The following is a 25,861-nucleotide window of genomic DNA, read 5'->3' as shown; positions in this document are numbered from 1 at the left end:
GATTTTTTATTCTGATCGTAATGGGAGGCTGTGACAATAAGAATGTGAGCCAGCTGGTAAAGCTAGGGTGAGGTGGGACGATGATGCCAAAATGCGCCCTGTGATACATCAAATGCAGCACTTGTCATTACTAATGACTGTGACTTTTCACTCTTGAGCCAAAAAGGAAGGTTGGAGGGAATCCAATGAAAAAAACTAAATGTGTGATAACTACAGTATATACTAATCAGATTATGGCTAAGAAATTCAATATATAGAGAGTAGCTTTACTGCATAAAGGGTCAACATTTTTGATTTATTTCCTTGTGCGCTGTTATAGTTCTTATGTACACCTGCATTCTATCATATAGTTAAAGAATGGATAGGGAGATAATGATCTTTTACATAGTATATGACGCGCCCCCTGGGACATATTCCTTTTTGAGGGGAATACCCGGCACCGGATCAGATGGGGGGTTGTAGTCTCCGAGCGGCTGTGACCCGGTCCCGTGCCCAGGGCGTCAAGCTAAGTGTTAGGTGGCAGTCCTACAGATGTTATTAAAGTTCTTTTGTGTCAACTACGCCACCCGTTGTGATGCGGTCACTGTGGCCGCCGCTGCAGCAGGGTCCGCTGAGGCTGATGGTGGATGTGCAGCTTGGTGGGATAACCCCCAACGGGAGGGGTATAGCCTCAGAGGGGACAGGCGCAGAGGATGGGGGTTGTGGTGGTGCGGTGCAGCCGGCAATGAAGACAGACTCGGGTTGTGCAGTTAAGGGTGTTTACTTACTGCTGATGTTCCGGTCACTCCAGCTGCTAGTGACCACCCGAGCCGTGCTGCGTCCACCAGGTCCTGGATCCAGCCAACCCCCAAACAAGTCCAGAGCGTGGCCCTGAGCTCTCCCTCTGTCCTTTCTTCAGCCGTCCCCACCAGTGATTCACCTAGGTCCAGCTCCCTCGGGCCTTCTTTTGGGACACCCTTGGCCCTGGGTTCCCTGACCCTTCATGTGGTTTGCCTTCAGGGTGAATGTAGTGGGTGACCGTGACAGACACTGCCCACGGTCTCCGGTCTCTGGCTGGGGAATGTCTTTACCCCCACCAGCTTGGGTTCCGGTACCCTCTTGCTGACTCCTCACCCGGTGCTCTAATTTGGGTTCTTGGGTCCCTTCAGTCTTCCCCCTCTGGGTCTTTCTCTTTCTTTCTCCTCTCTCTCCAGGGCTGCTGTTTCCTTCTCTCTCTCCAACTGACTTGTTCTCAGCGTCTGACCCTGATCTAAGTTGGTGCCCTCCTTATATATCCCTCTATGTGTGAGCTCAGGTGACCAGCACCCAATGAGCTCCTATCACTACCCAGACTGCTCCCCCTATCTGCCCCTACACTACATGGGATGTACCACCCCCCTCCCACTCCAGCCAGGAACAGGCTCGGTTGTACCTGCACATTTCTAAGTGGGAGTACCGTCGGCCTGCTCCTCTGGAATGGGATGTATGTAGTGCATGCAGTCTATCTGAGCTCAGTTCCACACTCCTTCCTTACCCGGGAGTGGAATATCACACCTCTGGGTTGAGGTGCAATACCCCTGTAGCAGCCGAATCCTCAGGGTGCTACATTCCCCCCTGGTAAATCACAGCACGTCCTCGGGCTGTAAGACATAAAACACCAAAAACATACATATTTTTATAAACATAAACATATAAAACATCATATAAAACTTTTCATATAAAACATTCTCGTAGACTTCTCTGGTCTCTGGTTTCAGGTTCCTCCTCCGGACACTGTGCAACGTGTGTCCGGGAAAAGTACGACAGTCTCTCAGAAAAACTGGTTTTCCTATAAAACCGGTAGGGGGCGCTTTAGGACGCGCAACTATATACAGGGGAAGTTGGAAGTTGGCCGCTCTCAGTCCTCGGCCAGGTAGAGGGAAGGGAATGGCTGCTCACAGTCCTCAGCCTGTAGGATGAAGGGGTTAACGGGTAAAACAGTTCACTGGTCCCAACGGGGACTATTTTAGCAGCAACAACAGTTCCAGTTCCTTTATACCCTGATTGGGTAACTATTTACAACACCTGCTCTGCCGCACTCAACGGCGTCTTCCTCCTGCTCTTTGCTTATAGCTGGTTGTTACTTCAGACCCGTCCGGGTCCTCTTGCTCCTCCTCCTCGCACCGCAACTCCTCCTCCGTCAGGCGGTGTACGTGGAGGGCGTAAGGTCCTTTGGCACACTTGTGCCGGGTGAAAGTGACCTCGTCTCCGACGTAGAGGTCACGGCCTTTGTGACCTTCCGGCAGGTGGGACTCGACGTCTCTGCGCGTCACAAAAACGTCACCGCGGTTGTTACGGTCCCGAATAAAGCCCCACCCATGCTGCGGGTTGAACTTTATCACTGTCCCGATGGTGCGGGGACAATGCGCTGCACGGGGGTTCCTCCTAGTCCGGCTCTTCTGCTCCGCGCTCTGGATTTGGGCCTGTTGTTCTCTGACCCGCCTCTCCTCCCGTTCTCTCTTAAACTCTGCCAGCTGTTGACGGCAACACTCTGTACGTTCAGCTGCGGCTGCCCGAGTTTCTCCGGTGAACCCCATCAAATCTTCTCCCGTGGGGTCCCACACGAATTGGGCTTCTGCTAGAGGAGGCGAGACCCGAGCCACGGGCTTCGGAGCCGGGATTAGGGGCTCACACAAGGGCCCTAGTCTTTGCTGCCGCTCCAGCTCAGGGTACCCTTCGGGCCAGATGAAGGGCCGCCCGTCCGGCCATGTGAGCTGGCCGAAGAGGTCCTCCCCCAGGTGTGGCACCCTAGGTATTGCGGGCGCGGGCGCGGTGGTGGTGGCGCCCGGGTTGCCCAGGCCTTGCGGCCAGGCCTGGGGCACCTGGAAGGTGAAGGGCACCGTTAGGACGGCGGCGCCCTGGGCTACCTGGCCTTGCGGCCAGGCCGGAGGCTCCGCGGAGGTAGGGGGCGCTGTTGGTGGTGCGGCGCCCGGAGGTACTAGGCCTTGCGACCAGGCTGGTGGTACTTCCTGCTTTGTCACGCTCCGGGTCGGGGCGCGTGACGTCACAGGGGTCGCTGCGGCGGCTTCCGGTCGGGGCCTAGTCCATGGCGGTGACCTGGCGGCTACGGGCACAGCAGGGGGACTTTCGGGCTCTGCGACGGGGAGCTGGGGCAGATAAGCGGTGTCACGGCTTGGGGTATAGGCGTCCCCTTTACCTGCCTCCATGCGCTCGGCTCCCTCCTCGGCGCCGTCTCCGGCCTTGGGTCCTCCCGCGCCATCCTCAGAGGCGGTCTGCTTCCTCTTCCAGGGTAGCGTGCTCCGTTGACTGGTCTCTGCGTGCTGAGCCATCTCCCGGCTCCACTCCGCCAGTATCTCCCGCTGTACCCGGGCCATCCTCCTTGCGAGGCCCTCCAGGGCAGTTTGTGCACACTCCCGGTCTCGGGGGAGCTGCGCTAGGATCTCCGCTAGACCTAGCGGGGTTGTGGACTCCAGCAGGCTCCTGACCATCGGGTCGGTGCTGCTCTGCTCTGCTTCCGGCAGGCTCCTGGCCAGCGGGCCGGTGCTGCTCTGCCCTCCTTCCTCGGTCTCTAGCAGACTCCTGGCCAGCGGGCCGGTGCTGTTCTGCTCTCTTTCCATCTCCGGGTGAGCTTTTCTGCTGCTCCTTTCTAGGCTTCCTGCCTCCGGGTGCGCTCGCTCCAGACTGCTCCAAGCGACACCCATCTTTTCTCTTCTCTTCCGTCTCCTCCCACTTCGAGGGCGGTCCCGGGGCAACTCGGTGACTGTCAGCTCCAGGGGGAGTTCTTTCACGCTGACAGACACCTCCAGCATCACAGTCTCTGTTGGTGGGGGCGGTTTCCACTTTTGGCGCCATTTTCTGTCCCGGCCCACGATGGGAGGTGGCCTCTTGCCCTCCTTTGGCACGCCCATAATGGCGTCCGCTGCTCTTCCAAGGCGGGAAATCTGCGGTTTTGGCGGAAATCGCTTCCCAGTGGCGGGAAACTCTGCAGATGGCGGGAACAAGCTGGAAATGGCGGACAATCGACGGGAAACGACTGGTGATGGAGTCCGATGGCGTGGACCCTCCGGAACCGGCGGGAGACTTCTTTCTGAGGTAAACTTGCACTTTTCTTCAGGCACGCAGTACCCGGGTGTTGCGGGCACGTAATCCTGCCGACTACGCCAAAGTTGACGCGCCCCCTGGGACATATTCCTTTTTGAGGGGAATACCCGGCACCGGATCAGATGGGGGGTTGTAGTCTCCGAGCGGCTGTGACCCGGTCCCGTGCCCAGGGCGTCAAGCTAAGTGTTAGGTGGCAGTCCTACAGATGTTATTAAAGTTCTTTTGTGTCAACTACGCCACCCGTTGTGATGCGGTCACTGTGGCCGCCGCTGCAGCAGGGTCCGCTGAGGCTGATGGTGGATGTGCAGCTTGGTGGGATAACCCCCAACGGGAGGGGTATAGCCTCAGAGGGGACAGGCGCAGAGGATGGGGGTTGTGGTGGTGCGGTGCAGCCGGCAATGAAGACAGACTCGGGTTGTGCAGTTAAGGGTGTTTACTTACTGCTGATGTTCCGGTCACTCCAGCTGCTAGTGACCACCCGAGCCGTGCTGCGTCCACCAGGTCCTGGATCCAGCCAACCCCCAAACAAGTCCAGAGCGTGGCCCTGAGCTCTCCCTCTGTCCTTTCTTCAGCCGTCCCCACCAGTGATTCACCTAGGTCCAGCTCCCTCGGGCCTTCTTTTGGGACACCCTTGGCCCTGGGTTCCCTGACCCTTCATGTGGTTTGCCTTCAGGGTGAATGTAGTGGGTGACCGTGACAGACACTGCCCACGGTCTCCGGTCTCTGGCTGGGGAATGTCTTTACCCCCACCAGCTTGGGTTCCGGTACCCTCTTGCTGACTCCTCACCCGGTGCTCTAATTTGGGTTCTTGGGTCCCTTCAGTCTTCCCCCTCTGGGTCTTTCTCTTTCTTTCTCCTCTCTCTCTCTCCAGGGCTGCTGTTTCCTTCTCTCTCTCCAACTGACTTGTTCTCAGCGTCTGACCCTGATCTAAGTTGGTGCCCTCCTTATATATCCCTCTATGTGTGAGCTCAGGTGACCAGCACCCAATGAGCTCCTATCACTACCCAGACTGCTCCCCCTATCTGCCCCTACACTACATGGGATGTACCACCCCCCTCCCACTCCAGCCAGGAACAGGCTCGGTTGTACCTGCACATTTCTAAGTGGGAGTACCGTCGGCCTGCTCCTCTGGAATGGGATGTATGTAGTGCATGCAGTCTATCTGAGCTCAGTTCCACACTCCTTCCTTACCCGGGAGTGGAATATCACACCTCTGGGTTGAGGTGCAATACCCCTGTAGCAGCCGAATCCTCAGGGTGCTACATATATAACACAATTTAGATCTTGGAAGCAGATATGTTTTTCGACATGATTTAAAGGGTAACTGTGCTTTCAATAACTTTGTCCTGTGTGTGTACATGAGGACTAACCATTTCTGATTGTTATGTGACTTATAGCTTGTATTTCATAATGGCAGTGGTCTCTTACTAGGATAATGTATCTGTCACACTGCAAATCATTTTTCGGGAATATTTTGAGGAACAAGACAAAAGTTAAGGGTGTTGACTTAGCCTCCAGATTCTTCAGATCTCAATCTGATTGAACATCCGTGAAATGCTCTGGAGTAACAAGTCCGATCCATGGAGATCCCACCTAGCATCTTACTGGACCTAGATGCTCTAATTATTTCTTGGTACCAGATACCACAGGACAACTGCAGAGGACTTGTGGCATTCCCAGGTCCATAAAATGCACTACATTTTATCAAGGCTGTTGAGTCGGAGTCATGGAGTCGGAGTCAGTGTCCATTTTGGTGGAGTCGTAGTTGGGTACAGTAGCTCAATGCAGTATATGCTGTAAAGTTTTTCATAAGAATTTTGGAAAGTTATGAAATGTCCTATAAATGTCTCTTCTGTTCCTGATCTAAGGGACTAGACTTTTAGTTGAGATGAATCTGTGCTGCACTTTATGTACTTGCTCAATAGTGAGGCAGGGCTGTGGAGTCGGAGGTGTGGAGTCGGAGTCAGGGAAATTGAGGAGTTAGAGGTTTGGCTTACCGACTCCATAGGCCTGCATTTTATAAGAACCATTATGTTTTAGGTTAATTTTGTACTGATCATATATCTCTATTGCAGTGGTGTGCTTGGCCTCTGTAGTACATATGTGGCTAATGTATAGAGGGTATCATAGAATCGCTTTTGTCCCTTCCTGGAAAATAAAACTTTACATTAAGTTTATTGAAAGTACAACTAATGCTTAAATTAAGACACAAACCCCTATGTCTCATATTGTGCAAAAGTAGTAAAAAAAAGTGTAAAACACTTTTTTTGGCATCTTTCAAGAAAGCTAACATAGTGCATGGTGAACTGCTAATTGAGTAGAAAACAAAAATAGAAATTATCCAACTCTGTCTACCCATCATATCTCCAGAGCTGTCCAAAAAAAGGAAAGGGTTAATTCTTACTACTTTGTTAATATTCCCCAAACTTGTTATGAGAGTACAATCAGTGGGGTGGGGTTGTTTTAGCGTCAGCAGAGGGGGGCAGAATGATATTGGCACATGTAGATACTATTTTTATTTTGGTCATAGTTTTTAGGAACCTTTTCTTACATACCAAATGTGTCCAAAGAAAACCAATTATCCATGACTGCCATTCTCCAGTTAAAACCATTGAGGCCTTCTTTTATATATAAAGCCAGTTATCATATTATAGAGAAGTAGCTTTTCATATAAAATGCATTTAGTTGTGTAATGGACAGCAAAGCCGAAACCATGGTGTGTTGACCTTTTTCTCATGCAGAAATGCTTGAGGCAATTGCAGCTGCCAAGATAAATGTACATTACAATTATCTATTCATTATGGGAAGTCTCGCCCTATTATAAAATGTGAACATTTTCAGTTATTGTTGTAGCATTCAGAAATCAACTAGAAGAGGATGACCATGATTCGAAAAACATGGCTTATTTTTTCTAAAAAACAGCGCCACACTGGTCTACTGGTTGTGTGTGGTATTGCAGTTCAGCTCAATGGGGATAAGCTGCAATACCACACACAACCTGTACATAGGCATGGCACTGTTTTTTGTAAGAAAGCAGCCTTATTTTTCTAATGCTGTACAATCCTTATAAAGATTTATTGTGGTTTGAGCAAATAAGTGTTTTATACAAAAACAAAATCTACTTACACCTCTTTATAAAATTGATGACATACAGGGTACAAATTAATAAATAAAGTTCCAGTGATCAAGGCTGCGGAGTCATGGAGTCGGTGCCCATTTTGGTGGCGTTGGAGTCGGAGTTGGAGTAGGTATATAATGGACTGACTCCTAAAATATATAATAAATTGGGTTCAGTAGTACAATGCAGGATGTGCTGTAAAGTTTTTCAGAAGAATTTAGGAAAGTTATGAAGTGTCCTATAAATGTCTGTTCTGTTCCTGATGTAAGGATCTCGGCTTTTAGTTGACATGAATCAGTGCTGCAATTTATGTACATGCTCAGTAGTGAGGCCGTGCTGTGGAGTCGGGAGTCAGGGAAATTGAGGAGTCCGAGGCGGTTATTTGGCTTTACAACTCTACAGCCCTGGTGGGCATGTGCAAAAACTACTCTTAGACAATGAAAGGAGCAGCTGTTGCACATGCGCAATACCTTTTTATTCACATGGCTACTCTGGCACCCCTGTACTTGTGATCAGTGAGGATTTCAGTGGTCAGACCACCAGTGACAAAACATTTGTCACCTTTCCTGAGGATAGTTGTTTATTAGACAACCTCTTTAATTTTCAAGGCTTTTAGCTTGTAACATTTAAATGTATGATTTGGGTTAACCAACCTGTCAAAATTAGAGAAGCCCTCCCATGAATCTTTTTTTTTCCATTAAATCTTGAGCATATGTGCATGTAATGTAGTGTGAGTGTATTAATGTACTCACCCATTGCTGCTTTCTCCGGGATCCAGTGCTCCTCTTCTCCTCTTCTCAGTGACGTCACCGCTCCTCAGACTCTCCGGATCACTCTGTACTCTATGCGTGAGCCAGATGTCTCTTTAGCAATGTAAGTCTATGGAGTTTTATTCTAATGATCTATAGGATTACATTAGAGAAGCCACTACTGGGTCATTCAGAGGGTCTGCGGAGAGGTGACATCACTGAGAAGTGGAGCAGAACGGCAGTTAGTGAGTATATTATTACACTCACACTACACTACATGCACAACAAAGATTTAGGGCTTCTTTAAGATTTTTTGGCACCGCAGACTGATTTTAGATAACCAATTTGTCTGTCCTTAGTTTCTGTGATTTATTTCCTTCAGAGCAGGAATGAATGTGTCGCATGGATTTATGTCATTCTACATCAACTAAGGAATGTGGTCTTCAGAACTGCGGGGTCATCACAACCCTGGACCAGACCTCAGTCACAGGACAATAAAACTTTCACACTCCTTATCTATGAACTACTAAAATATTTACAGCCAGAACTGTTTATCTCTCTTTAATAGTAATAGCTCTGCTTTACGTCACCTGTCTCATCTATTGCATTATTTCTGTGGCCTATTGTGTATAAATATGTGACTCTTCAGATTTTGTGTTATTTTATGCCTGATGAAGAGACCTGCGGAGTCTCGAAAGCTTGCAACTTGTTACCATCTTTTCAGTTAAAAGGTATCAACCACTGAGGACTCTCAAATCTAAATAGTTTTCTATCTACTGGCTAACACAGTACAAAAATATATATTTTTCCTATTTATATGATTGTTCTTATATAGTCCATATTTTTTTAATCTGTAGAATAAAATCAAATTAAGAAATTACAGTCCTTAGGCCAAATGGGAGCTGACATACAGTAAATAATGCTGCCATCCTTCTGTCAGTCTGTGGGAGAGATCCAGCGTAATTACTGAGTTACTTTTAGAAACTGATGCATGAAACAGCTGCCAAACTCACTACCTAGCACAGCCACAAAAATAGAACGCCGTGTCACATGAGTGGACATCAGTTAGTTTTGCTTTCTGTGTAAGTAATTCAGTGTACACCCTTCATCCGGTAACGTGTGATGAGAAGGGTCATACTATACACTACAATAATGGAAATACGCTATAATGCAACAGTGGAGGAAAAACTTGTATAGACAGAAATGTGTCCCTGGTAGCTGTACGTCGCCATTTCTGGGGAGTCCGAGAATTTCGTTCTGTGTGGTTTGGCCTTATTCTGTTACTTTGTATAATAGAATAAATAAATTGTAAACCTATGTACAAAATGAAGAAGCATGAAGCTGAGACTTGGAGTAAAACACCATACGTTCTTTTTGTTTTTCTTCTTCTTTCAAGGCTTTATCGTTTTCCCATGGGTGAGTTCTGATGGAAACTCAACTACACAACCGGCAACAAGAAGTTTTCCATGCCCCGAGTACATAGACAATTGCTCAGGTAATTTATCAGAACAATGTACTAGAAATTTCTTGGTGTTTTAAAGTCAATGTTTTTTTGAACAATCTATTCCTAAGGAGGGTAACATTTGTAAAATGTTGAATATGCATAAAAAATACTGCTGTTTTATGCCATGTGATTGTCCTTCCCTTTGTTTCATCTTTTCTCTGCAGCCTTTGTGATCTGCCCTCCATAATAATATGGATGCTTTCTCCTTTTTACACACTGAGCTTTTGCACACAATCTCCTACCTCTCTACTCCTCGTGCACACAAGTGATTTTCTTGAACAAGTGTTATCCGTGGATTTTGGACTAAGGGGATGGATCAAAATCGGCAATGCAAGTCTATGGGTAGCCGGCAAAATGAACATCCAGTCAGGATGGTCAAATAATGCTCATCAAATAATATAGAAATATACAGCAAAAGAGTATAAAACCTAACTTTTAATAGATATAGTTAAAACTCAAAAATATACACAAAACAAAGGTATATACATAACCCTATTACTAAAGTGTTCATAGTGCCAGTGTTAGTATAAAAAAGTTACAATCTCTCCCAATTCAATTGTAGTCGTTTAGTTCCGGTGAGGTCCTTGGCTTGGAGATAATAGTTAGGAGACAGATTAATAATAATGTTCCTATTTTCCCTGTCATGCCCTGTATGTCTCCCACCCTTACAAGGGCAGTGCCCAAATATAACCTATTTACATAACACGACAAAAAGCCCTCCCAATGCGTTGTGCCTCAATACTGAGGCCTCATCGGTCCCACTATTTGAAGGTGCCACTGCAGGACCTCTTCTAATTTATTTATTTCTGGATACACTGTATACTCTTTGGACTTCTCGGAGTCCCTCCGTTTACAAGTACACTCCCTTGATGAGGCCTCGCTATTGAGGCAGAAATGTGTTGGGAGGGCTTTTTGTGTTTTTTTTATGGTGTTATATATATGTTATGGTTTTGTGTGTATTTTTGAGTTTTAACTATATCTATTAAAAGTTAGGTTTTATACTCTCTTGCTGTATATCTGGCAAGTCTGTGGTTCCATGAAAAAAATCGGACCCCACTCGGATCACATCCGACTGCTGTCCGATTTTCACAGACTGACAGCAAGGACAAGTTGGAGAAACTGTTTATTTTTTTTTTCTCCGTATGAGAAAAACTGATTCCACTCTGATCAGAATAATCCGTTTTTTCTTGTGTATGGAGAAATTGGTCTTGTGATCCTACCCGAACAGTGAGGGAAGGGGGAAGCAGAGGTTGCTGACAGAGTCATGATCAGCGTGTTGTGGGATTGATGTCAGTTTCAGCAGAATAGCCAGCTAGATGAAGGAGTTACAACACCTCAAAATAGGTCGAAATTTTTAACGTAGACCAATTTAAAAGTTGCCTAATTTTGCTTATTGGAGGCAAATGAACAATTGAAAAAGTAGTACAAGTGTGTCCATTGCCTTTAAATAGGTTTCCACGTTAAGAGTGATCCCCAAAAGCTTTTATACTTATACAATAACAAACAGAGAAGGTACTCACCATCGCTGTGTCCAGTGCTGTCTCTTCGACGCTGCTCCAATCTCTGGGTTTTGGTTGTCCCGTTTCACTCTTTTGGCAGCAGTGACGTCATGTTTACAGTGCGTATAATCGCTGCAGCCAATCACTGAGGTTTACATCACTGAACCTGGGGAGGGTGAGTGCCTCATCCTTTGTTTTTATACACGTATAAAAACATTTGGAGACCATTTTTCTTAAGTTGAAAAATCACTTTAAGGCTTATTATTTATTACAGGGAGTCCATCATAGGGGAAAATGCTATTCACATGGAGATATAGGGTTAATCTTCAGGTAAATAGCATTAAAATGCTGCCTCGCCACCTTACTGAAAGTACGGCTACTGGGAGAAAATGAACATATATCTTCCTGGAAGCTGCTTGCTTTTAGTCATAGGGGTGATGCGCAGAGCGATTACAGTCATCGTCACTAGACGGTGAGGGGCGGCTGGAATCACCAACCTGCACATTGATTGACAGCTCGCTTTGCATTCACACTACAGGGCGAGCTGTCAATGAATCTACTGGAGAGTGATTACAGCCGCCTGTCACTGTATTGTGACCTATGACTGTAATCTCTCTGTACACACCCCTATATATGTTTATATTCTCACTGTAGTCATGCTTTCATTTTAACACTGTTTACCTGCAAATCTTCAGGTACATAGCGCTTTTGCACATAACAGGTTCCCTTTAAATGTCTCTCCATGTTGCTTACCTGAGTTCTGCTATTTCGGAGATTACTTACTGCTCTCTAATAGGCCGTAGTTGAAGTCTATGCTAGTAATACCAATATGACAACAGAAAAGCACTGCCATAAGCCACTTGTAAGGCAGCAAAGAAAATGCTACAACTGCACTGTTTGCCTGTTGTAGGATTTCTTATAATAAAATCTGCAGTGTGCACATTTTTTTTCTGCTGTACATGAATAGGGTTTTGTACAGCTATTTACTCACATTGTGCAGTTACTTGACCTGCCATAATGATAGTGCTGATGTCGCTAATACATTGATCAGCTAGGTATTGCTATTAGATCCATTCTGTACATGTGAATTTGGTTATTTCTGCAGCCACCTAGAGGAAGTAGCAATCCTAAAAATCAATATCGACTCTCTAACTAGCCTTGTCACATGACTCAGGATTAAAGCCAAATTCTCTCACCCAGCCAAATCAGATCTCACACATTGCACTGACGAGGGGCAGTACCCCGAAACACAGTGTCTGCAAATTAAGATTTTGGTTGTGGCTTTAATCCTAAATCATCTGGCAAGACTCGTTAGAGAGTCAATATTGACTTTTAGAATTGCTACTTCCTATTGGTGGCACTAGAGTTTTAGTCCTCTTCCTCTCTGAAAAGACAATTTGCGCTATTTCTGCAGCAAATGCGTGGACTTCTACCAACCCCATGCAGATAACGGGAACCGCTGGAGAAGTTTATGGATATAGCCTTACTGTCATGTCTCTTATTGGTATGATAAGAAACTTCAGTAAAGAATGTTATTTCCAGCTTTCTTTCTAATGTATCAATAAAAGAATTGCAGCTCCTGTCTTAAAAAAAAGCATTAAAGCACCACTCCAGCTGTTTTTTTTATTTCAGTGTTGGAGTGGTGCTACTAATGTAAGGTCCCTGCCCCTAGTCTCATATTTACCAGCAGCCGTCTTCATCTGTTATTGGCACCTCTCCGGTCGGCCTCCTGCAGTTTGTGACCTGCCGGATCGCTCCAGTGGTTGCTAGCCGAGACAGAGGTCACAACTCAATGTAAGTCTACGAGAGCCAGAATGAGGCCAGAACGAGGCCCTCATAGACTTAAACTGAGAGGTTGTGACAGTCACCTCTGACTTCCGGTCAGTCACAAGTTGTGGTCACAAGATGGCGGCGTGGGAGCGGAGCGGCGCAGGGAAGAGCTGAAGACGGCAGCTGGTAATTCTAATACTAGGGTCAGGGATCTAAGATTAGTAGCACCACTCCAGCGCTGAAATTAAAAAAAAAATGCTGCAGTGGTGCATTAAGAATTATTTATGCAAGAAAAAAAAATAGAAAAGAATATAATAATATCAGATATAATAAAAACTGTCCTTATAGTGGTGACAGAAGAAAGTGAGTTGATGGAAATACTAACTCTTGGAGTATGCTAAGGATTTGGTGAAGCCCAAACAAGCCTGTGAGGATAGAGTCACAGTTTTATGCAGGGATTTCCCACTGACTCATCATTTGATGTAACGCCAACCAAAAGGTTTATGAAGCAGCCAGCCCAAAGAGACGTTTTGTAGACTTTGCCCATATGCGAAGAGATGTTTTCCGGATTGGTGCCCAAGTGGAATTCCACTCGTTCACTATGCAGCATTTCTCCCTCCACTGCAATCTGACCGTCTTAGGAAATGTCACTTATACGATGTGACACCAAAAGTGAAGAAAAACGTCTCAAAGAAAAAGTATTTTATATTGTCAATATTGGCTTAAGAAAGAAACTCAGGAAGTTATCATATCGGTAACAGCATAGTGACATACAAATATTAATGCTGCTTTAAATTGTTTATTTTGTGACTCAGTAATTATTATTATTACTTCATTGTTGGAAATCTACATTTTCATTATTCTCATGTCACACATCTGCATCCAAAAAAGCATTTTTAATTTTACTTGTATAGCACGATCATATTCCATAGCGCTTTATAGACCTCATCATCACTGTCCCCATTGGGGCTCACAATCTTTCCCTATCATGTCTTTGGAGTGTGGGAGGAAACGGAGATCCCGGAGGAAAACCACGCAAACACGGGGAGAACGTACAAACTCCTTGCTGATGTTGTCCTTGGTGGGATTTGCAAAGCGGCTGTGCTAACCACTGATCTACCGTGCAGTACTGCTTCAGTATGTTGCATTGGCTTTATAATGTGCTGTATATTACATAATTTACATGTAAAAATAAACCTTCACATACAGTAAATTGTGTTTTATGTAACTAAACGACTGCTGGTACCATAAACTATTTTACGTGAGGAGCATCTACAGAGCATCTGTGCTGGGAGAAGAGACTAATATTATAATAAAGTGTGTTCTTCCATGACTCACATAACTGCACATTATAGGAAAGAACAACTCCTTACAGAATTGATGTCATTACCATAGCCGTCATTGAAATGGCCAGACATTGTTTTGTCCGGGCCGAGACACTGAGCAGTGGGAGATCGGGCTTTTGAGTCACGGAGAGATGATTTTTTGACTACATGAAGTTTTTCATGTCATCTTTATATATGTTATAATATGTGTTCTTCTGTAATTTAGAGGGAATCTCTAAGGAGTTCTCTTACCTTATAACGGCACTTATGTCATGGCTCGATTTTGGAATTCGACCTGGTGACCCCTTGCTTCGTGATCAGTTCTCCTGTCGGCTGAGCTATTGCCTTTTTCTTCCCGGTCATAATGCTGATGGTTCCTATTGCATTTATTTTTCCTTTCTGTGTTTGCTCCTCTTCAGAAAACCCATTGTTCCATTTTGGTTTGCACTATCGTAGTCTGGGTTGGGCTATATATATTTTTCCTTCACTACACTTCCTTGCTGGCTATACTTCTAAGTGGTTTAGTGCGAAGGAGTTCCAGCTCTTCAGCTAAGGGATTTTCCTTGCTAAGCAAACAGCGCTTGTATTTCTGCTGAGTGTTTGATTGTTTTCCTCCCCAGTGCTTTTTTTTCTTTGGTGGGAGGTTATAATTGTTTAATTTATTATTCTCCTTTTTTCCCCTTTGTGCATGTGTTTTAAGTTTCTTCATCCTGGGTCCTCGTATTCCTCTGCGCACTTTCCATCTCCTGGTTAGCTGTGTGTGACGACCTCCCTCCTGTTTCCTCAGGAGGTACGCGAAACCCCAGCTTTATAGGGAGCCAGGTCCGAGGGGGTGTTTTTCTTAGTGGTGCGGTTAGGGATTGTCTAGTCTGTACAGGGACCAGTAGGATGTAGGTGCGGCTACTCTGTGTTGTAGGCTTAATTATTCCTGTGATCTGTGTATGGGTGAGTTAAGTGCATAGGACGGGGAGGTATAATTTTCCTTAAAATATTCATGGTACGGGTATGTTATTTCTTAAAATGTACATAGCTGCCTCAATAGCTCTTTGTGAAAAGGAAGTAATGGGTGTGTGGGCTTTGTCATCCGATATATAGTATTGTATTGTGTCCCCCATTAATAATGACAGACACAGTTACTTATAAATTCTCACCTTCATTGCCAACCTCAATTTTCCCCTTGCAAAGATGTGCCCATGCAGATGCACACATCCAGAGGCATAAACAGAGCCAGCTGCAGTGCCTCCAAACAGTGTCATTGGTATCAGCCATCTTCACCCAACAGTGTCAACCCCCCAATGTCTCTTTTAATTTTTCCTTTTTGACTTCGCTCTCTCCCCCCTTGTGAATGACAAGTTAGCAGTCAGCAAAAGAGGTGGAGTTTTTCCGGAAAAAAAAAAAAAAGATCCAGTATGTGACCGATTATTGTTTCTACCTGGAGGCTGATGGGGTTTTCACTGTTACTTGCAGGAATTTCTGAGCCAGCAAGATCGAGAAGCCATTTTTCCCGATGTCCAAAGTCGTATAGACATTACTGTGTAAAAGGGAAGTGCCGTTTTGTAATGGTTTTGAAAGAGCCAGCCTGTATGTAAGTAGTGTTCTTCTTTATGAAGATTTGACCTTGAATGTATGTCTTAAATATGACTTTTCAATATCTATTACACAGCATTGTAAAAGCATATATAGTCTTAATATTGTAACAGCATGTACAGCTATAGGCCCTATGAACAGGGTTATATTTCACCTCCATGAGGTTGTCTTTTTTCCATATTCTGTAGGCCATAGGCTGGAAGACCTATAAGGTAACCTGATGTTTTCCCCAGGTCCAGTGAGGTTTCTCCACATCTGCTCCGGTCTTTGTTCATCATCTGCATCGGTGACATAACATAACCGCTGCAGCCAATTACTGGGCTCAGCTGCTGTGTCGGTATAGACACTATTAGCTACTGAGCCTAATGATTAGCAGCAGCGGTTACGAGGCCAGTTTTGCAGCTGATCAACTAAGACTGGAACAGCGGTCGAGAGGCATCACTGGACCTGGGCAGGGTGATTAAGAGATCAATTTGGTATTTTATTAGTCTACCAGCCTATGAACTAGAAAAAAATGAAGCAGGACAACCCATAGTTGGTGTTTGTTATCATAAACTGATATTGCACTGATATTACCGCATTATTGTATTGTGAATTATGATAATGAGCAAGTGACAGCTCATGTTCCTTGCTAATTATCATATGGCTATTCTGGATAATAGTGCATGGTATCTGAGATAATGGTGTCTGTTGCTTCTGTAAGTAAAGAGTTCAGGACACCAGCTTTCCATCCTGCACATAGGAAGAAGAAATGTCTGGATTGAGTGGTGTCTCTATTTGCAGGTTGGAGGGAGCTTTTAGTGAGGAGCACAGCACAGAAAACCAGGTCTGTGTTATTATCAATACCAGCAGTCATCTATTTTCTCTTCTCTAGATGTGAAGAGGGCTATACTGGGTCAAGATGTGAAAGGCTGGACCTATTTTACTTGAAAGAAGACAGGGGGCAACTTGTTGTGATCGGCTTGATTCTTGCTATGGTGGCTCTCATTATCGTCATTGTTTCTATCTGCATTTTCTCACAGTAAGATATTTGTACTCTGTTTTATCATGTATGGTGTGAGGGGAAGCAGGGAATTGTTCATGTATTCTCCATTCATTGACAGTGCACCCAGCTGATTATTCTGATACAATGGAGGCATACTCGCACACAACGTTTCATATAATGATCTGTTGCATATGAACTTTTATACGTTTCAAAAAATCCATCAATGTGTCAGAACACTCAATGAAAAGGAAAATGTACAAAGACCAGGAAATGTTTCTTCACTGGGCTGCAGGGAAAAGACCCCTCATACGGGACAAGGGAAATTCTTCAGAGGGTGCCAGATGCTGAAGGGGATTTGTCACCAGATTTTCACATTTCAAACTTCATATATTAATAAATAGATCTCTTAACCCTGTTAAAACTGATGTACTTACTTTGAAAATCCAGGTCAGAATGCCTGTATAATCCTTTGTGAAAGTTTTCATGCCTGATATTTTAATAAGCATTTCATGAGTGCCATCTCTTGCTCATTTTAATTTGAGGCTTATACAGCCATTCTGACAAAGATTTTCAAAATAAGTACATCAGCCTCATCTGACCAAAGAAATGCGTTTAATAATCTATGAAGTTTGTGTTGTTAAATACTGTGACAGATCCACTTTAAATAAAGCAGAACATTGCGGTGCATTTTTCTTAAAGGGGTTGTTCACTACTAGGACAACCCCTTCTTAAACTAAATGTTCGGCCCCGATAAAATAATAAAGCCTATACTCTCCTCCCATGCCGACTCCGTTCCAGCGGTATCGGCCATCGTGGTCCCAGGGCTGTGATGCTGTGGAATGACACGTGATGCCCAGCGCCCAATCAGTGTTGGCGTCACTGTCCCCACCTTCGGACAAACGGGACATGAAGAGTACGTCCGGGATCAGCTGCTGCCCCTGCTTCCTCTTTATGTTCAGTTCGTACGAAGGTGGGGATAGTGACGCCAGCGCTGATTGTGCGCCGGGCATCACGTGTCATTCCACCGCATCACAGCCCCGGTTCCGCGAGTGCTGACACCACTGGAACGGAGCCGGCATGGGAGGTGAGTATAGGTTTTATTATTTTATCGGGACTGAACATTTAGTTTAAGAAGGGGTTGTCCTAATAGTGGACAACCCCTTTAAAAGAAGTGTACCGTAATGTTCTGCTTTATTTTGTTAGGGTACATTAATGCCACACACTGGCTGCAACTTACTTCACTGTCGCCATTGAGAACACATGCATGCTCAGCTGAACAAAGCGATCATATATATATACTGTATATACACTGCTCAAAAAAATAAAGGGAACACTTAACACAATGTAACTCCAAGTCAATCACACTTCTGTGAAATCTACCTGTCCAGTTATGAAGCAACACTGATTGTGAATCAATTTCTCCTGCTGTTGTGCAAATGGAACAGACAACTGGTAGAAATGATAGGCAATTAGCAAGATACCCCCTATAAAGGAGTGGTTCTGCAGGTGGTGACCACAGACCATTTCTCTGTTCTCATCCTTTTTGGCTGTTGTTTTGGTCACTTTTTCATTTTGCCATTGCTCTCACCTCTAGGAGGTACAGTAGCATGAGGCGGTGTCTACAGTACAGCCCACAGAAGTTGCTCAGGTGGTGCAGTTCATCCAGGATGGCACATCAGTGCGAGCTGTGGCAAGAAAGGTAGCTGTGTCTGTCAGCACAGTGTCCAGAGCATGGAGCAGATACCAGGAGATGTGGAGGGAGCCATAGGAGGGCAACAACCCAGCAGCAGGACCGTTACCTCCTCCTTTGTGCAAGGAGGAACAGGAGGAGCACTGCCAGAACCCTGCAAAATGACCTCCAGCCGGCCACATATGTGCATGTGTCTGCACAAACGGTTAGAAACCCACTCCATGAGGGTGGTATGAGGGCCCGACGTCCACAGATGGGGGTTTTGCTCACAGCCCAACACCGTGCAGGACACTTGGCATTTGCCACAGAACACCAGGATTGGCAAAGTCACCACTGGCGCCCAGTGCTCTTCACAGATGAAAGCAGGTTCACACTGAGCACATGTGACAGACGTGACAGAGTCTGGAGACGCAGTGGAGAGCGATCTACTGCCTGCGACATCCTTCAGCATGACCGGTTTGGCAGTGGGTCAGTAATGGTGTGGGGTGGCATTTCTTTGGAGGGCCGCACAGCCCTCCATGTGCTCGCCAGAGCTAGCCTGACTGCCATTAGGGACTGAGATGAGATCCTCAGACCCCTTGTGAGATTATATGCTGGTGCGGTTGGCCCTGGGTTCCTCATAATGCAGGACAATGCTAGACCTCATGTGGCTGGAGTGTGTCAGCAGTTCCTGCAAGATGAAGGCATTGAAGCTATGAACTGTCCCGCCTGTTCACCAGACCTAAATCCGATTGAGCACATCTGGGACATCATGTCTCGCTCCATCCACCAACGTCACGTTGCACCACAGACTGTCCAGGAGTTGGCGGATGGTTTAGTCGAGGTCTGGGAGGAGATCCTACAGGAGACCATCCGCAACCTCATCAGGAGCATGCCCAGGCATTGTAGGGAGGTCATACAGGCACGTGGAGGCCACACACAATACTGAGCCTCATTTTGACATGTTTTAAGGACATTACATCAAAGTTGGCTCAGCCTGTAGTGTGTTTTTTCCACTTTAATTTTGGGGGTGACTCCAAATCCAGGCCTCCATTGGTTAATAAATTAGATTTCCATTGATGATTTTTGTGTGATTTTGTTGTCAGCACATTCAACTTTCTACAGAACAAAGTATTCAATGAGAATATTTCATTCTTTCAGATCTAGGATGTGGTATTTGAGTGTTCCCTTTATTTTTTTGAGCAGTGTATATATAGGGAATTCAAGAGCCATAGCTGTCGGCCATGCCAGTAATGTGCTGACAAGTATTGAGCGTGTATGGGCAACTTAAGATTCAGTGTGATGTCATACAGTACAGACCAAAAGTTTGGACACACCTCATTTAAAGATTTTTCTGTATTTTCATAACTTTGAAAATTGTACATTCACACTGAAGGCATCAAAACTATGAATTAACACATGTGGAATTATATACTTAACAAAAAAGTGTGAAACAACTGAAAATATGTCTTATATTCTAGGTTCTTCAAAGTAGCCACCTTTTGCTTTGATGACTGCTTTGCACACTCTTGGCATTCTCTTGATGAGCTTCAAGAGGTAGTTGACGCGCCCCCTGGGACATATTCCTTTTTGAGGGGAATACCCGGCACCGGATCAGATGGGGGGTTGTAGTCTTCCGAGTGGCTGTGACCCGGTCCGTGCCCAGGGCGTCAAGCTCAGTGTTATGTGGCAGTCCTACAGATGTTATTAAGAGTTCTTTTGTGTCGACTACGCCACCCGTTGTGATGCGGTCACTGTGGCCGCCGCTGCAGCAGGGTCCGCTGAGGCTGATGGTGGGTGCGCAGCTTGGTGAGATAACCCCCAACGGGAGGGGTATAGCCTCAGAGGGGACAGGCGCAGAGGATGGGGGTTGTGGTGGTGTAGTGCAGACGGCAGTGAAGACAGAGTCGGGTTGTGCAGTTAAGGGTGTTTACTCACTGCAGATGTTGTACTGGTCACTCCAGCTGCTAGTGACCACCCGAGCCGTGCTGCGTCCACCAGGTCCTGGATCCAGCCAACCCCCAAACAAGTCCGGAGCGTGGCCCTGAGCTCTCTTTCTGTCCCGTTCTCTGGCCGTCCCCACCAGTAATCCACCTAGGTCCAGCTCCCTCGGGCCTTCTGTTGGGACACCCTTGGCCCTGGGTTCCCTGACCCTTCATGTGGTGTGCCTTCGGGGTGGATGTGATGGGTGACCGTGGCAAACGCTGCCCACGGTCTCCGGTCTCTGGCTGGGGAATGTTTTTACCCCCACCAGCTTGGGTTCCGGTACCCTGATGCTGACTCTTCACCCGGTGCTTTTAGTTAGGATCTCAGAGTCCTTCTCTTCTGTGCTCTGGGTCTCTCTCTTTTCTCCTCTCTCACTCTGGGTCTTTGTCTTTCTTCTCTCCTCTGCTCCTGACTTGTTTTCTGCAGCTGACTCTCTGTATCTGATCCTCTGCATCTGACTCTCTGCGTCTGACCCTGATCTTTGTTGGTGCCCACCTTATATACACCCTCTATGTGTGAGCTCAGGTGACCAGCACCCAATGAGCTCCTAACTTTACCCAGGCTGCTCCCCCTATCTGCCCCTACACTACATGGGATGTACCACCCCCCTCCCACTCCAGCCAGGAACAGACTCGGTCGTACCTGCACATTTCTAAGTGGGAGTACCGTCGGTCTGTTCCCCGGAAATGGGATGTATGTAGTGCATGCAGCCTACCGAGCTCAGATCCACACTCCATCCTTACCCGGGAGTGGAATATCACACCTCTGGGTTGAGGTGCAATACCCCTGTAGCAGCCGAATCCTCAGGGTGCTACATTCCCCCCTGGTAAATCACAGCACGTCCTCGGGCTGTAAGACATAAATATCACCAAAAACATACATTTTTTTTTTTCATAAACATATTAAACAACATATAAAACATTATATATATAAAACTTTTCATATAAACATTCTCGTCGTCTCTTGTTTCAGGTTCCTCCTCCGGACACTGTGCACCGTGTGTCCGGGAAAAGTGCGACAGTCTCTTAGAAAAACTGGTTTTCCTATAAAACCGGTAGGGGGCTCTTTAGGAAGCGCAACTATATACAGGGGAAATTGGCCGCTCTCAGTCCTCGGCCAGGTAGAGGGAAGGGAATGGCTGCTCACAGTCCTCAGCCTGTAGGATGAAGGGGTTAACGGGTAAACAGTTCACTCAGCTGGTCCCAACGGGGACTATATATATATGTATCAACAGTTTCTTTGGTACCCGGTCGGGTAACTATTTACATCACTTCTCTGCCGCACTCAACGGCGTCTTCCTCCTGCTCTTTGCTTACAGCTGGTTGTTACTTCAGACCCGTCCGGGTCCTCTTGCTCCTCCTCCCCGCACTGCAACTCCTCCTCCGTCAGGCGGTGTACGTGGAGGGCGTAAGGTCCTTTGGCACACTTGTGCCGGGTAAAGGTGACCTCGTCTCCGATGTAGAGGTCACGACCTCTGTGCCCCTCCGGCAGATGGGACTCCACGTCTCTGCGCGTGACAAAGACGTCGCCGTGGGTGTTGTTATCTCTAATGAAGCCCCACCCATGCTGCTGGTTAAACTTTATCACTGTCCCGATGGTGCGGGGACAATGCGCTGCACGGGGGTCCCTCCTGGTCCGGCTCTTTTGCTCCGCGCTCCTCACTTGAGCTTGCTGTTCCCGGACCTGCCTCTCTCTCCGCTCCTTCGCAAACTCCTCGAGCTGTTGGCGGCAGCACTCAGCACGCTCCGCTGCAGCTGCCCGACTCTCTTGAGTGAACCCCATAAGATCTTCTCCGGTGGGGTCCCACTCAAACTGTGCTTCCGCTAGCGGGGGCGAGATCCTTATTACGGGCTTCGGAGCCGGAATCAGGGGTGCACACATGGCCCCAACCCTCCTCTGGTGCTCCAGTTCGTAATACTTCTGGGGCCAGATGAAAGGCTGCCCGTCCGGCCACGTGTGCTGGGCAAACAAGTCCTCTCCCAGACGCGGCACCCTTGGTTTTACGGGTGCGGGCGCGGTGGTGGTGGCGCCCGGGTTGCCCAGGCCTTGCGGCCAGGCCTGGGGCACCTGGAAGGTGAAGGGCACCGTTAATACGGCGGCGCCCTGGGCTACCTGGCCTTGCGACCAGGCCGGAGGCTCCGCGGAGGTAGGGGGCGCTGTTGGTGATGCGACGCCCGGGAATTCTAGGCCCTGCGACCAGGCTGGTGGTACTTCCTGCTTGGTCACGCTCGGGGTCGAGGCGTGTGACGTCACAGGGGTCGCGGCGGCGGCTTCCGGTTGGGGCCTAGTCTGCATCGGTGACATGGCGTTTTCGGGCATAGCAGGGGGACTTTCGGGCTCTGCGACGGGGAGCTGGGGCAGGTAAGCGGTGTCACGGCTTGGGGTAGAGGCGTCCCCTTTACCTGCCTCCATGCGTTCGGCTCCCTCCTCGGCGCCGTCTCCGGCCTTGGGTCCTCCCGCGCCATCCTCAGAGGCGGTCTGCTTCCTCGTCTCGGCTGGCGTGCTCCGGGTCTTAGTTTGCTGAGCTATCTCCCGGCTCCACTCCGCCAATGTCTCGCGCTGTACCCGGGCCATCCTCCGTGCGAGGCCCTCCAGGGCAGTCTGTGCACACTCCCGGTCTCGGGGGAGCTGTGCAAGGACCTCCACTAGGCCTAGTGGGGTCGTGGTGTCCAGCAGGCTCCTGACCAACGGGTCGGTGCTGCTCTGCTCTTCTTCCAGCAGGCTCCTGGCCAGCGGGCCGGTGCTGCTCTGCTCTCTCGCCATCTCCGGGTGAGCTTCTTCTGGACTCAGCTCTAGGCTTCTTGCCTCCGGGTGCGCTCTCTCCAGACTGCTCCAGGCGGCACCCATCTTCGTTCTTTTCTTTCGTCTCCTCCCACTTCGAGGGCGGTCCCGGGGCAACTCGGTGACTGTCAGCTCCAGGGGTAGTTCTTTCACGCTGACAGACACCTCTAGCATCACAGTCTCTGTTGGTGGGGGCGGCTTCCACCTTTGGCGCCATTTTCTGTCCCGGCCCACGATGGGAGGTGGCCTCCTGCCCTCCTTTGGCACGCCCATAATGGCGTCCGCTGCTCTTCCAAGGCGGGAAATCTGCGGTTTTGGCGGGAAGCGTCGCCCAGTGGCGGGAAACTCTGCAGATGGCGGGAACAAGCTGGAAATGGCGGACAATCGGCGGGAAACGACTGGTGATGGAGTCCGATGGCGTGGACCCTCCGGAACCGGCGGGAGACTCCTTTCTGAGGTAAACTTGCACTTTTCTTCAGGCACGCAGTACCCGGGTGTTGCGGGCACGTAATCCTGCCGACTACGCCAAAGTTGACGCGCCCCCTGGGACATATTCCTTTTTGAGGGGAATACCCGGCACCGGATCAGATGGGGGGTTGTAGTCTTCCGAGTGGCTGTGACCCGGTCCGTGCCCAGGGCGTCAAGCTCAGTGTTATGTGGCAGTCCTACAGATGTTATTAAGAGTTCTTTTGTGTCGACTACGCCACCCGTTGTGATGCGGTCACTGTGGCCGCCGCTGCAGCAGGGTCCGCTGAGGCTGATGGTGGGTGCGCAGCTTGGTGAGATAACCCCCAACGGGAGGGGTATAGCCTCAGAGGGGACAGGCGCAGAGGATGGGGGTTGTGGTGGTGTAGTGCAGACGGCAGTGAAGACAGAGTCGGGTTGTGCAGTTAAGGGTGTTTACTCACTGCAGATGTTGTACTGGTCACTCCAGCTGCTAGTGACCACCCGAGCCGTGCTGCGTCCACCAGGTCCTGGATCCAGCCAACCCCCAAACAAGTCCGGAGCGTGGCCCTGAGCTCTCTTTCTGTCCCGTTCTCTGGCCGTCCCCACCAGTAATCCACCTAGGTCCAGCTCCCTCGGGCCTTCTGTTGGGACACCCTTGGCCCTGGGTTCCCTGACCCTTCATGTGGTGTGCCTTCGGGGTGGATGTGATGGGTGACCGTGGCAAACGCTGCCCACGGTCTCCGGTCTCTGGCTGGGGAATGTTTTTACCCCCACCAGCTTGGGTTCCGGTACCCTGATGCCGACTCTTCACCCGGTGCTTTTAGTTAGGATCTCAGAGTCCTTCTCTTCTGTGCTCTGGGTCTCTCTCTTTTCTCCTCTCTCACTCTGGGTCTTTGTCTTTCTTCTCTCCTCTGCTCCTGACTTGTTTTCTGCAGCTGACTCTCTGTATCTGATCCTCTGCATCTGACTCTCTGCGTCTGACCCTGATCTTTGTTGGTGCCCACCTTATATACACCCTCTATGTGTGAGCTCAGGTGACCAGCACCCAATGAGCTCCTAACTTTACCCAGGCTGCTCCCCCTATCTGCCCCTACACTACATGGGATGTACCACCCCCCTCCCACTCCAGCCAGGAACAGACTCGGTCGTACCTGCACATTTCTAAGTGGGAGTACCGTCGGTCTGTTCCCCGGAAATGGGATGTATGTAGTGCATGCAGCCTACCGAGCTCAGATCCACACTCCATCCTTACCCGGGAGTGGAATATCACACCTCTGGGTTGAGGTGCAATACCCCTGTAGCAGCCGAATCCTCAGGGTGCTACATAGTCACCGGAAATGGTTTTCACTTCACAGGTGTGCCCTGTCAGGTTTAATAAGTGGGTTTCCTTGCCTTATAAATGGGGTTGGGACCATCAGTTCTGTTGTGCAGAAGTCTGGTGGATACACAGCTGATAGTCCTACTAAATAGACAGTTAGAATTTGTATTATGGCAAGAAAAAAGCAGCTAAGTAAAGAAAAACAAGTGTCCATCATTACTTTAAGAAATGAAGGTCAGTCAGTCGAAAAAATGGGCAAACTTTGAATGTGTCCCCAAGTGCAGTTGCAAAAACAATCAAGCAAAAGGTGGCTACTTTGAAGAACCTAGAATATAAGACATATTTTCAGTTGTTTCACACTTTTTTATTAAGTATATAATTCCACATGTGTTAATTCATAGTTTTGATGCCTTCAGTGTGAATGTACAATTTTCATAGTCATGAAAATACAGAAAAATCTTTAAATGAGAAGGTGTGTCCAAACTTTTGGTCTGTACTGTATATATCGATAAGAATAAAGCATTGTGGCTGAAGCTCTCTTTTCATCTAATCCATCCTTTTTACAGTCACTGCAGAAAAGCACACAGAAGAAAAATGAAGGGAAAGGAAATGGAAAGCCTCAGTAATGAGGCCACGGGAAAAATGGAAGAAACACACTTTGTCTAAGGTAAGTAAAGGATCTTTATTTTTCCTTCCATCAGATAAATGTAGGGTTGTGGATTGTTCTACATAGAACAGATTTAGCTTAATGTTCTTTCCCTTATTTATTCCTTTCATAACAGGCCAATTTTTCGTTTTTGCGCTTTAATTTTTCCTCCTCTTCTTTCAGGAGACATATTTTTTTTATTTTCCAATCAACATGATATGAAGGCTTCTTTTTTTGCAGTTTGAGTTGTAGTTTTGAATGACCCCTTTAAGTTTACCATATAATTTACTGAAAAAGAATGTCGGGTGAAAAGATAAAAAATATGCAATTGCTCCATTGTATTTTAGGTCTTGATTGGCATTTATTGTGTTGTAAAAATGACCTGGCAATATGTTTC

At 47.5% G+C, this 25,861-nt stretch overlaps 1 protein-coding gene across 1 annotated transcript in view; it reads left to right on the top strand.

Annotated features, from left to right (window-relative positions):
- Positions 1-25,861, top strand: part of BTC (betacellulin) — a 76,156-nt gene that overhangs the window by 42,255 nt on the left and 8,040 nt on the right. The window contains exons 2-5 of the mRNA XM_073637725.1: positions 9,344-9,442; positions 15,513-15,630; positions 16,507-16,653; positions 25,385-25,485. Coding sequence (XP_073493826.1) covers positions 9,344-9,442; positions 15,513-15,630; positions 16,507-16,653; positions 25,385-25,484 — 464 coding nt within the window. The 3' untranslated portion in view covers position 25,485. The remainder of the gene's footprint in view (positions 1-9,343; positions 9,443-15,512; positions 15,631-16,506; positions 16,654-25,384; positions 25,486-25,861) is intronic.

This window comes from Phyllobates terribilis, unplaced genomic scaffold (genome assembly GCF_046119375.1).
Source record: "Phyllobates terribilis strain yellow unplaced genomic scaffold, ASM4611937v1 Scaffold_1__5_contigs__length_1240528914, whole genome shotgun sequence".
Classification (NCBI taxonomy): domain Eukaryota; kingdom Metazoa; phylum Chordata; class Amphibia; order Anura; family Dendrobatidae; genus Phyllobates; species Phyllobates terribilis.
The sequence above is the reverse complement of the archived record's forward strand: the minus strand, read 5'-3'. Positions and strand labels throughout refer to the sequence as shown.